The 12,675-nt window shown below is 34.8% G+C and overlaps 2 protein-coding genes across 51 annotated transcripts in view; both read left to right on the top strand.

Moving 5' to 3' along the window:
• The window catches only part of GULP1 (GULP PTB domain containing engulfment adaptor 1), a 263,558-nt gene that overhangs the window by 168,909 nt on the left and 81,974 nt on the right, over positions 1-12,675 (top strand). For 37 of the 50 annotated variants that reach the window (XM_021075367.2, XM_084999167.1, XM_084999162.1 and 34 more), the window contains one exon: positions 1,492-1,553. In XM_021075367.2, the coding sequence (XP_020931026.1) occupies positions 1,492-1,553 (62 nt within the window). Of the gene's footprint in view, positions 1-1,491; positions 1,554-2,634; positions 3,619-12,675 lie in introns of all 50 variants that reach the window. The other 13 variants (XM_084999181.1, XM_084999185.1, XM_084999184.1 and 10 more) reach the window with 2 other exon arrangements.
• COL3A1 (collagen type III alpha 1 chain) overlaps positions 1-12,675 on the top strand; it is a 528,757-nt gene that overhangs the window by 90,614 nt on the left and 425,468 nt on the right. The window lies entirely within an intron of this gene.

The following is a 12,675-nucleotide window of genomic DNA, read 5'->3' on the forward strand; positions in this document are numbered from 1 at the left end:
GCGTAAAATATAGCATGTGAATAGATGTGATTAAATAATTAAACTAATTACACTTTAGGTTCTTCAGCTTATCAGTTGACGTACTGATGAGTAGCTATAACCATAGTGCAAAGCACTTAAAATTCAATAACATTTAAATATTATTTCCTTTTTATGAAAATTTTACTCAAATATATCCATTAATCCAACAATATTTAGTTTTAAATTTAATTAATTAATTAATTAATTAATTTATTTATTTATTTATTTATTTTATTTTTTTGTCTTTTTGACTTTTTTTCTATGCCACTACCGCAGCATGTGGAGATTCCCAGGTTAGGGGTCTAATTGGAGCTCTAGCCACCGGCCTGCACCAGACCCACTGCAATGTGGGATCCAAGCCGTGTCTGTGACCCACAACACAGCTCACAGCAATGCTGGGTCCTTAACCCACTGAGGAAGGTCAGGGATTGAACCCGAAACCTCATGGTTCCTAGTTAGATTCGTTAACCACTGAGCCATGACGGGAACTCCAGTTTTAAACTTAATATAGTCAGAAAAGGCACTTTCACTCTCTTAAGCTCTGGTGACAAGAATAATGGTGTTTACTGCGTCTTTCTAGATGAGCTCTTAATCTAAATACGTTTTGAACACCTAGATTTACTGACCCAGTAGTCAGAGTGGTTTGACATCTGACTGATATTTTGAAATGTTGGCATTTCCTTTCATGTGAATGTTCACTATTGAATTAGTGATTACAGTTTAATTTCAAGAAAAGGAACACATTCTAGAGTGTCAGTGTTCCTATTTCTGCACCAGTTCCATTATCTAATATCTTCTGTGGGTCTAAGGACCACTATTTGTACCCTCTCTTCAAGGTCAGACACATCTGTATGAGTTAACATAGAGTTTTGTCCTATCATTTTTTTTCTTTTGCCAAAGTATACATTAAAATGACATGAAGGGAAGTTCCCTTGCGGCACAGTAGGTTAAGGATCCGGTGCTGTTGCATCTGTGGCACAGGCTGCAGCAATGGCATGGGTTTGTTCCCTGGACCAGGAACTTCCACATGCTGTAGGTACGACCAAAAAAAATCTTGATGCTGAGGAGTAGTAATAATCATAACTAAAGAGCGGGTTATAAGACTAATAACCTGTAATTCATGAAAGTATAATGTAAAAGAAGAAAGATAACACATTAATCATTTACTTAATTGATATAATTACTTATGGCCTAACTGATGTTACTTTTTAATATTCTTTAAAAATTAAGAGTTGTTTTATTATTTGAAAACTTTTAAAAGGAAAAGACTTTTATATCAAGGAAAAATTCCTGTAATGCTTTCTGGTTACATTGTTCTTATATCTGACTAGTTATGCTTTGTCTATTTGGCAAAAGAATCTCAGAATGAGAAATGCTTCCACTCATATCAGACTCCTTACAAATGCTAATGCATGAATGACACCCTTAGAACCTGTGATTCAATTTGACACTGTGTATTCTTCATTGCAGACAAAACATGGATGCATACACCTGAAGCTTTATCAAAACATTACATTCCCTATAATGCAAAGGTAAAAAAATTCATCTGATATCACCGAATTTTATTTTGTTATAATATTATTGCTGATTTGTGGCTGATCTTAGAAAGATCGCTCATGCATTGGAATTGCTTGGTATATGGTCCCTGAAAAAATGTTTCATGAATAAAATAATTTTGTAGTATATAATACGAGAAGATATTTTTTTCCAAAGAAGTATTCTTTATTGAAAAACACTGTCCTTTATCATTTCTGTTTAAGTCATGCATGTATTTTCTTCCAATGATTTTAGCTATGATTTTCAGTATCATGGCCTATAGGAAATAAAACAATCAACAAATTAGTTTCCTTTAAAAATACTTCATGTTGCATTACACAGACGAATGTAAATACAAATGTGGAAATGAGCTACAGTTTTAGTGAATGTAATTATCACCCAAAAAAGGAGACAAAAACTGTTAAGAAAATGCAGAAAAAGATGCTTTTTTAATGAATCTTTTGTTCAGATTGCTGCATTTTAGTAGAAAATGGAAACAGTTCTATGTCTTCAAAGCTCTGTGTCTTCAAAGATTTGATTCATTGCTGTTATTGGAAAAGTAGACAAATCAATGAATGCAATTTACAAGAGTCTTTAGGAGTGCCCATCATGGCTCAGCAGAAATGAATCTGACTGGCATCCATGAGGACACAGGTTCTATCCCTGGCCTCACCTGGTGAGTTAAGGGTCCACTGTTGCCTCGAGCTGTGGTGTAGGTCACAGATGTGGCTCAGATCCTGCGTTACTGTTGCCATGGCTAGGCCAGCAGCTGTAACTCCAATTTTGACCTCTAGCCTGGGAACCTCCATATGCTGCAGGTGTGGCCCTAAAAAAAAAAAAAAAAAAAAGGAGTCTTTAAAGAAAGGTATTATTTTATAATTAATGATCACAAAACTTGAAATAGATTTTAGAAAAATCTGTTTAAATTTGGGAGAGACAGAAGTGAATTAAGGAAATGGGTTTGGGAATAAGAATAAGAGAGTGGGCTAGACTTAAGCAACTGACTTTCAGAAATGGCATGGGGAAAAATAGAAAATGATAAAAATTATTTACTTATTTGTTTATTTTCTTTTTCAGCTGCCTCAAGGCATATGGAGTTCCCCAGCCAGGGATCAGATCCAAGCCTCGGCAACCATGCCCCAGCTGTGGCAACACTGGATCCTTAACCCACTGTGCCAGGCTAAGAATTGAACCTGTGTCCCAGTGCTCCAGAGACACAGCTGATACTTTTGTGCCCCAGTGGGAACTCTGATAAACTTATTTTTATAAGAGAGCAGTGGACTGGTATACTCTACACTGAGATGTAAGGAGATTACTTATGAGATATTATTTCAGGAAACTTTTTCTAAAGATTTATTGAACTAAGAATCAATAGTGTTTAATAAAGAACCTCTACAGTGCTGGTCTGAGTCTGAATCAGCAGGAAGTAGCATTTAAAAAACCATCTAGAAGTCCTTCCAGAGGGTTGCTCAGTAGTGAGCTTTTTAGAGTGCAGCAACTATTTGTCTTCTTACTGACTTTGCAACAAAGAAAATGCTAAAAAATGTTTTCTGTGTGAAACTAACATACTTGAAACCACTACAATGCTTATAAGTTTCCCTGTAAACTTACCATGAAGATTGATTGCCATGATTTAGTTTTTGCCCTTAAAAGTTTACTTAACTGAATGAGAAAAGATGAGTTAATATTATCCATCTTTCCAGATATTCCTCATATTAGCTCTATGACATCTTCATAGAAAAAAAATTATCTAGAAAACCACAATTATTTTAAAGCACATACTTCATTTTTTAAAATCTAATCAGTCGACATAGAATTATATCCATAAGTGAAAATGATTGAAGTGCCTCATTTTGAAATACTGGTTTATAAAGGGTTGAAAAATTATATTGTAATTAGGACTATCTTTAAATCTTTGGGTTAATGTGACAATGGAGATCTGCTTGTCTACATGGAAAAGTTGCCCTTGCTAATTCACAGGTCCATAACAACTGTAAGACATCCCACACAAAGTAGAAGGCACATCTTCCAGACAGGAGTCAGTCAAATATGGAAGAGCAGGTTGGTTTCCTTCATTCTCATGTGACTTTCTGAGTGATATCACGTGTACCAAGAAGTGTTAAAAATATTTGAAGGACACTTTTTTTTTTTCTGAATTCCTTTCTTTGTGGCACTTTTAAAATTGATTGTTTAGTTGTTATTCTTGAAAAATTTCTCTACCTCTTATTAGAATACCTATACCACTTGAAAGCCAAATTCATGTCCACAGGAAGTATCTTGGAACAACAGGAAAAAAATACAGACTCTAGAACTAGATTGCCTTGGGTTACATCCTGACTCCAATACTTAATAGCTGTGTGTTTCGGGGCAAATTATTTAACCTTTCTGTGTCTATGGTTATTTGCAAATAGGGGTGATAGTAATTTATCATTAGAGTTGTTATAAACATAAAGATGTTACACGATGTGTTAGGATAGTATCTGGAATAAAATAACCACTCATAAATGTTAGCAATTATTAATTTATCTTTTTATTTTTCACTGGACTTACCAAGTGCCTATCTCACCGTAGATATTCACTAGATATGTGTTTGATGAATTAATGCATAATAACATTTCCAAAGTAACTACAAAATAGTTAAATTTCATTGAGCCCAGGGTATGCAAGGAACTGTGCTGGTATGTTTCTATATGATTTAATATTTCCATGAACCAGTACAGTGATTATTAATGTTATTACCACTTTACATAAGAGAAAACTAAAGCTGAAAGATTACTTTGCCTATTGTCACAAAACAAGTAATGCAGAGCCAGACTAAAACAAGTAATGCAGAGCCAGACTAAAAAACTGAAGTCTATCTGACTTCAAAGATTTGCTTCTTTTATGTATATAATAACACTTGATTATTGATTCATTAAATGACTGTTATGTCTAAGGCACTACTGCTAACACTTAATTGAACATTGGTGGGGCTTCAGACACACGGGTTGTATAATCTTATGGAACTTTTTATCATAAGGAAATATCTTACACAAATAACTAACATAAAAGGCAGATCTTATTCTTTGCCATTCAAGTGGCACTTAATAGAAAACTATGAGAGAATGGTGAGTCACTCCTGTTTTATGAAACTGGGAGTGAGATAGGGTTTCTGAGAGTCAAAACAAGAGTGGATTGACTATTTTAAGCTGAGGAATCTGGAAGAGGAGGAGCTCTGTCGGGTCTAAGGCACAAACTGAAAATGGGAAGAGTTGGGTTGGGCATAAAATGCTAATGATGGTAAAGTACTTTATCAGTCAATGTTCCACCTAAGAAACAGAACTAGTAGAATGTACACACATACACACTCACGTTTATTTCAAGGAATGGGTTACACAATTAGGGGTCCTGTCCTGGCAAGTGTGAAATCCATATGGCAGATCATCAGGAAGGGCAGGCTCAATCTCTTGGGCAGGCACTGACTGCAGGTAGAATTTCTTCTTCAGGAACATAGCAGGTCTGTCTCAGTTCTGTTAAAGCCTTTAAAGTGATTGTATCAAGACTAGACAGATTACGCAGAATAAGCTCCGCAGAATAAGCTCCTTTTCGTAAAGTCAACTGATTATAGATGTTAATCATATCTACAGAATAACTTTGTGACAACATCTAGATGAGTATTTGATTGATTAACTGCATAGTGTACCCTGGTGAAGCTGACATGTGACATTGACCATCGCAAGTATTAATGATGGACTAAGATAAATTGGGAAGGCTTTGAATGACAAGAGAAGCAATTTGTGTACTGAACTAATCAAATAGGATTTGGGGAAGATAAATCTATAGTCATCTGAAAGTTGATTTGGATCAAGAGAGATAAGACGACATTAAACTTCAGCTATCCAGTGTGTGGTTTTAAGTTTATATGGGATAGTAGATAAACATGTAGTAGAAAATAAAGTTGAAAGAATGGATGCAACAGAGAACTTACTTGTATATGGTAGAAAACAAAAATATCTATTTTTGTTCTATCTAAAAGGGAAAATGATCATACCATTAAAAAATTGCCATCACTTTATTCACTGTTGGCATCCACTGGTTACAAATTAATCTGATAAATTTAACAGAGCTGTTTAAGAATTACAATTCTTGGAGTTCCTGTCATGGCTCAGTGGTTAACGAATCCGACTAGGAACCATGAGGTTGTGGGTTCGGTCCCTGCCCTTGCTCAGTGGGTTAACGATCCGGTGTTGCCATGAGCTGTGGTGTAGGTCTTAGACGCGGCTCGGATCCTGCATTGCTGTGGCTCTGGCGTAGGCCAGTGGCTACAGCTCCGATTCAACCCCTATCCTGGGAGCCTCCATATGCCGCAAGAGCGGCCCAAGAAAATGGCAAAAAGACAAAAAAAAAAAAAAAAAAAAAAAAAGAATTACAATTCTTCCTGGGGAAATATGTAATAACCTTTACCCTTTTTTCAGTTTTAAAGTAATTAATTTTTTGTTTTCATATTCTAATTTCTTTAGTTTCTTTTTTAGGAGCATATTTTATTTCCATATTCTTTCATTTTATAAAACATTCTATTTCAAAAATTCGCATTTAATATTCATAGTGTACTTATTTCAGATCATATGTAGATATAAAATAGTAGTTGGTTTTGAAAGCATTTTCTATGTAGGGTTCATTTTTTGTTGTTGTTTTAATGAGCAGTCACAGCATTAGTACTAGCTAATTGGGAAGTCTACAGTTTTCCTATGTACCTTGTAGTGATGCCCCTGATGGGGCAGGGGTGTCACATAGTACCTCACAGGTGGCTCAGGGTAGGGCACCTCAAAATATGTCGCAATGGCATATTGATAATTTTGAATTAAAATTACTTAAGGAATTGCCAACACAAGAGGAACATGCTAACCTTCTTTTCTATCTTTCTAAAAGCAAGAAATAAATCTCTCTTATGAAAGGTGCATTCCCTACACCTGGAAATAGGACACCCTTATTGCCAGAGACAGGGGATTTGGACTAGAAGCTGACATAAACAAACCTTGTTAGTTCTTTAATTTACTACCTCAAGCCCATATTCTATTTAGATTCTTCACTGTTTGAGCAACCCAAGTTTCTTTGGCTTGTCAATTCCTCACAAATTTATTGTTTCTTTGTCTTAACAGTATGAAAATATAAAAGCTTCCTGTTTTGGCCACTTCTTATGTGCTGTTTTTCTGAGACCTTGTTGTACATGAATTAAAATTTGTTTTTTCTCCTGTTAATCTGTCCTGCATTAATTTTATTATTAGTCCAGCCACAAGAACTCAAGAGGGGTAGAGAGGTAAGCTCCCCCTCCTCGATATAGACCATTGTAAAATTTGAGAACTCCCCATTTACAGAGTTTTGATAGAAAGAATGACAAGAAGTAAGACAAGTTTACCAAGAATCAGCTGTGAGGCAAAAATGAGTACACGTCAGGAGTCTAGTACAGGGGTCCAGGCAAGGAGAGTGATTGTGGCTTGAAGCTGAATAGGAGCTGAAGAAGGAAAGTGGTAGGCATCCAGGTATGTTTTGATGATAGTGCTGAAGGGCTCTATAGGTGGATTGTGTATTAGCTTTCTATTGCTTCTATAATTAGAACATTAAAGCATAGATTTAGAAATAATTTTTGATCACCCTTAAGGAAGAATGTAGTATTTTCCATTTCTCCAAACTTTTGATGAGATGACTAAACTGTCTTTTCTATATAAAGATGAAATATTGGAACAATTTAATGAACTTATTATTATGTTGGTATGAGAAAGTCATTTCCCAGATGAAGAACTGTCATGTAATTTATAAAAAACACATTTATTTATTGTTTTGTTCTAAAATGTATAACTGCCCCCCCAAACATGATGTATTTATCTTTTTATGAAACATCTAGCTTTGTTAAAGTATATAAGAATTCAATTCTAAAGAGATTACTACATTATTTGGCACCATGTGGCAGTAAAGAGAGTCAGTGTTCCTTGATTTTCTGTTTACTGTGTTTCAAACAAATAGGAACATAGACCTTGACCGTAAAAACTTCTGACTTCTCTAGGAAGAGAGAGCAGGCACATTAAATAAATTTTGGAAGAAAACTAAGTAGATGATGACCACCAATAAACTATGAAAGTTAAAGAGGTTTAAAAAGAAAGATTGTCATATTTCAGTAATTTCTAGAAGTATCAGAGTTTCATATATGAAAATACATGTTTTTTCCCACTAGATGTGGTTGATAAATCAGAGAAGGTTTGACTGAGCGGTGACCCTCAAGATGGTCTTTATTCAGTGAGTTTGTGGTTTCAAACCAGCTTTCTCAATCTTTACAACCTAATCTTTTTCAACAACATTTATAGCCTGTAAGCTCTTATTTGGCTTTGAAAAAACAACAGAGAACAAAAACAAAACAAAAACCAGATGCAATCTCAGATATGACAGTGGTTAGAACTTGAGTTCTAACCCTTAGATAGTTGAAATCCACATCTTAGCCACTTACATTTGAAATTTCCAGCTAAACTTATGCAATAGTCATTAATGGAGGAAAATTAGAATCTAGAAATGTAGTGTGTTCAGATGCATGCCAACATCTGCACTGATGCTTTTAGAATTTAATAGCCTCATAGTTGCTACAGTGATTGGATCAGCCACTTCTCAGTCAAATTATCTGGGTTCAAATTTCAGCTCCCCCAAATAATATCTGAATTACGTAACTTTTCTGTCCCTTAGTAGTCTCATTTGTTAAATGAAATTAATAATCGTACCTACCTTATTGGATTATTAGGAGGTTTAAACGAGTTAATGTATTTTGAGAAAACCCTTAGATTAGTGTTTTATATATCAAAAGCTTGTTATGTCTTTGTTACAAAATGTGTGCTGTCAGCTCTAGAGCTGGACTGGTTATTGTTATCTCTTGAAATAATTTAGCCTTTGCATTGTTATCTGAGAACAGAGAACCAAGTTCCTAGAATACAAGTCAGATACCATATCTTTTTTTTTTTTAATTTACCTCAGAAACGGTGAAATCAGCCAGAGTATCTGTTGTGGCTAGTCTGAGAGTTTCAATTGGGGAAGGAATGGCTTTTCCTGCAAGGATGGCAGGAAATGCTAATTACCTTGTGGGTTAATACACAAAAGGCAGCTTTGATTATTAAAGAAAAATACCTCTGTAATCATACTTTCCTATTACTTTCAGTTTTCAACAACTGTGTTCCAGAGCAAGATGTTAATGTAAAGATCATCTTGGTCTTAAAATTAAATGCAGAAGTATAAGGAAGTCTACATAAACCTTTTAAAACTGTTATGCAGTTTGATTAGTAAGAAGTAAATAAAGAGAGACTGTTACAACATTATGTGGCCTAATGAATGATGGTAAAGGAAGGTATTAATAGAACTAAAGCATTTTACCAAAGCGTCTCAAAATTAGTTTTGATGAATATATGATAAATTACCCTACAATGGAAAGTTAATATTATTTTATGACTTAATAGAAGAAAATTTGACATGAGACATAAATGATGTCTATAGTCAGGTCAAAAGAAAAAAGAAAGGAAATTGGGAAAGAAAACATTCATGTTCAAATTGAACCTTGTGAAACCTTTAAAGGTTGGGAAAAAGCTACATCCTTCTTTCTTTCTTTTCTTTTTTTCTTTTTTTTTTTTTTTGCCATATCCCATGGCATGTGGAAGTTCCTGGGCCCGGGATTAAACCTGCCCCATAGCAGTGACCCAAGCTGCTGCAATGACAATGCTGGATCATTAACCCACTGTACCACAAGAGAACTCCAAAAGATACATTCTTATAATCAATGAGATGCATTGCTAAAACATCCAAAATAGTTCAGAATTCCAAATTCATAAGATTCTTTTCTTTTTTTCTTCTTTGTCTTTTCTAGGGCCGCACCCGTGGCATATGGAAGTTCCAGACTAGGGGTCTAATCGGAGCTGTAGCCACCAGCCTATGCCAGAACCACAGCAATGCGGGATCCGAGCCGTGTCAGTGACGTATACCACAGCTCATGGCAACGCGGGATCCTTAACCTGCTGAGCGGGGTCAGGGATTGAACCCGCAATCTCATGGTTCCTAGTTGGATTCGTTAACCACTGAGCCATGACAGGAACTCCAAATTCATAAGATTCTTTTTTTCTTTTTTTTTTTTTTTTGTCTTTTGTCTTTTTTGTTGTTGTTGTTGTTGTTGTTGTTGCTATTTCTTGGGCCGCTCCCGCAGCATATGGAGGTTCCCAGGCTAGGGGTTGAATCGGAGCTGTAGCCACCGGCCTACGCCAGAGCCACAGCAACGCGGGATCCGAGCCGTGTCTGCAACCTACACCACAGCTCACAGCAACGCCGCATCGTTAACCCACTGAGCAAGGGCAGGGACCGAACCCTCAACCTCATGGTTCCTAGTCGGATTCGTTAACCACTGCGCCACGACGGGAACTCCAAAATTCATAAGATTCTTAATGCAGTTTTGTAATAGCAGGAAACATAAGCATTTGCCAGTTTTGCTGGTTGTGGATGGATACCTGGAGGAATGTAAAAAATATGAAGAATATGAGTTGCTCAACTACATTCCATGTAATTCATTTTGTTTGTTCAAAAATCAGTTTTTAGTTAATTTCAAAGTGTAAGAACTACTTCAAAAAATCAATTGTAGAGTTCCTGTTGTGGCACAGTGGGTAAACAATCTGGCTTGGGTCACTGCAAATGTTTGAGTTTGATCCCTGACCTGGTGCAGTGGGTTAAAAGGATCCGGTGTTGCCACAACTGAGGTAGTTATTCAATACCCAGCCCAGGAACTTCCGTGTGCCTCAAGTGCACCATAAAATTAAAAAATATATATATATTTTTAAAATCAATTTTATGTAGCACCTTTATAAAAAGTTTTCTTAGATTTTAAAATTGGTCCTCAATAAAGCTAATATGTACAACTTATTTTCATTCTTAACATGTAAACATTTTATAAGCATATCTGTTGAACATTAAATGTCATTCCCTTCAATTAAAAGTGATATATACTGTTATATTTATTGATAGTAATTCTGCATCTGTAACCATATGTAAATGTCCCTTTCTTTATGTGTCACAGCAGTGCTGACACATACTTAAAAGGAAATTAGAATGCTATAATGTTATCTTTCCATTGCTTTCTTTAGAGTGGGAAGTTATAAGTGTTTTTCATACCTAGACAATGTGAAAACAAATAAGAATATAGTAATAACTGGAAGTTTGTTGAATTATGACTTTATGGTTGGTATGTGCTTATAAAATATAAGAATAAATGTAAAAAGAGAAATGAAACTAAAGACTGAACATTACCTACTTCTCAATTCTTAAGATGAATTTATAAAATTAATTTAATTTTTAAAGATCATATGCTTATTTTAAAAAGAATACTTTGTTTCCTCCCCCAAGTTTTCTGAATTAACTAGAATAGTTATTTATTTTAAATTTTTATTTATTTAGTATTATTTTTTGTTGTATATACAAACCATTTTGGTTTCAAGTGTATAACATAAACATTCCATATTTGTGAATATTGTGAAATGATCACCAGAAAAATTGAGCTAACATTTAATAGTTATTAAATGTAATGTTGAAGTTCATCATCATTGGAAACTATTACTCTATATGAGAAAGTTCTAAAAAAAGTGTAATGTGGCTGTTAGAAGTTGCTGAATAGGAAAAAAAAAATTTACTGAATAAAAACTAAAGACTCCATGTTAATTATTCCTTACATTTCATTGTGGGTTTCAGTGTCTTTAAAAAGACAACACATGTGCTACAGGTTCAAGACATTTAGTCTTGAAAAGGACTTCGGGAATCATTTATTCCAGTGCCATCATTTTCTTGATAAAGTAAATCGAAGCCTAGAAAGGCTAAGTGATTTGCTAAAAGCTTGTATAACAGGATAGCAAAATTAGGTCTAGAAATCGTCTCCTCTTCAACATTCATTTTTTCTTTCCATTGTAATATATTATTCCCAATTTTAAAGAGATAACCTACTTAGCAGGCACATGAATGAAACCAGAGAAAAAATAGACTGTGTGTATCTGCCTTTTGTATATGTCATATGTGAGATTGGTTCCTCTGTGGAGCCCTGTCCATAATTGATCCCTTGAACATCATTTAAAGTCAGCCAGGAGTTTGGCAAAGATATGAGCCTAGCAGATTAAAGTCTATACATGCCTCCCTAACAGAGAGGCCACAGAGTCTTGGCTTTTGTAAAGTATTTTATTTCCATTACTCTGCTTTGCATAATAATATCTCTGTTAATATCACCCCTGGATAAAATTGCCTTTGGTGTAATCTATCTTTAAATGCCTCTTCAACTTGAGAGTACCTGATCATAAATTAGGATTTTTCTGAATGTTGGATATATTTATTATTTATCTCATATTTCTACATAGTTATATGTGGCAATACATGAGATGACAAGAAAGCTTGTTCAGAGCCGAAGAGTATAAAAAATGAAAAGTCTGATTTGATCTCAAAAGGGTCAAGAAGTAGCATTCTGAATCCTGAAATATGAAGCTTAGGGATCTGAGCAGAAAAGACAGGAAATATCGTAGTTTGGGAGGAAAAGTGTTTGAAAAAGGTAAAAAAAAAAATAATGTTTCCATCAAAATCATTTCAGTAGTGGTTTTGTTGAGTAACTAAAACAAACATATGCTAAATATAAGAAGATTAGCAAAGAGGTGAGTGTTTTTTGAACAAAGGAGCCAATAGAAATGAAAAATGGAAATGAAGATGAAGGGGTTGTTGTGAGAGCAGGAATACAGCAGGAAATACCAGGGTTTTTAAAATCATTTAGATTTAAACATCTAATCAGCATTATCATTGGATATATGGTTGCATTTCAAATATTGATTAGAAAACTGTAGGTACAAGAAAGTTGCCTCCAGAGTTTTCTTTTTGTTGTTGAATTTGAGTGGTGTGAGATAAGGAAAGTAGTCTGTTCATTTCAGAGACAGAATCCCTTCAGATTACAAACCAAGATGCCAGCTCCCCTGTCCTTACATTTTAAGAGACATTTGGAGGAAAAAAATCTTTCATCCCTTAAGAAATACGTACATAAATACACCTATTTTAAATCAAACTAAAGTCATTTTTGCCCTTCTTCTAATTTTATGAACTATG

This window comes from Sus scrofa, chromosome 15, assembly GCF_054392235.1.
Source record: "Sus scrofa isolate SSC_HxYL_T2T_F1_AM1 chromosome 15, Sscrofa_HxYL_maternal_Yorkshire_Landrace_v2.0, whole genome shotgun sequence".
NCBI lineage: Eukaryota > Metazoa > Chordata > Mammalia > Artiodactyla > Suidae > Sus > Sus scrofa.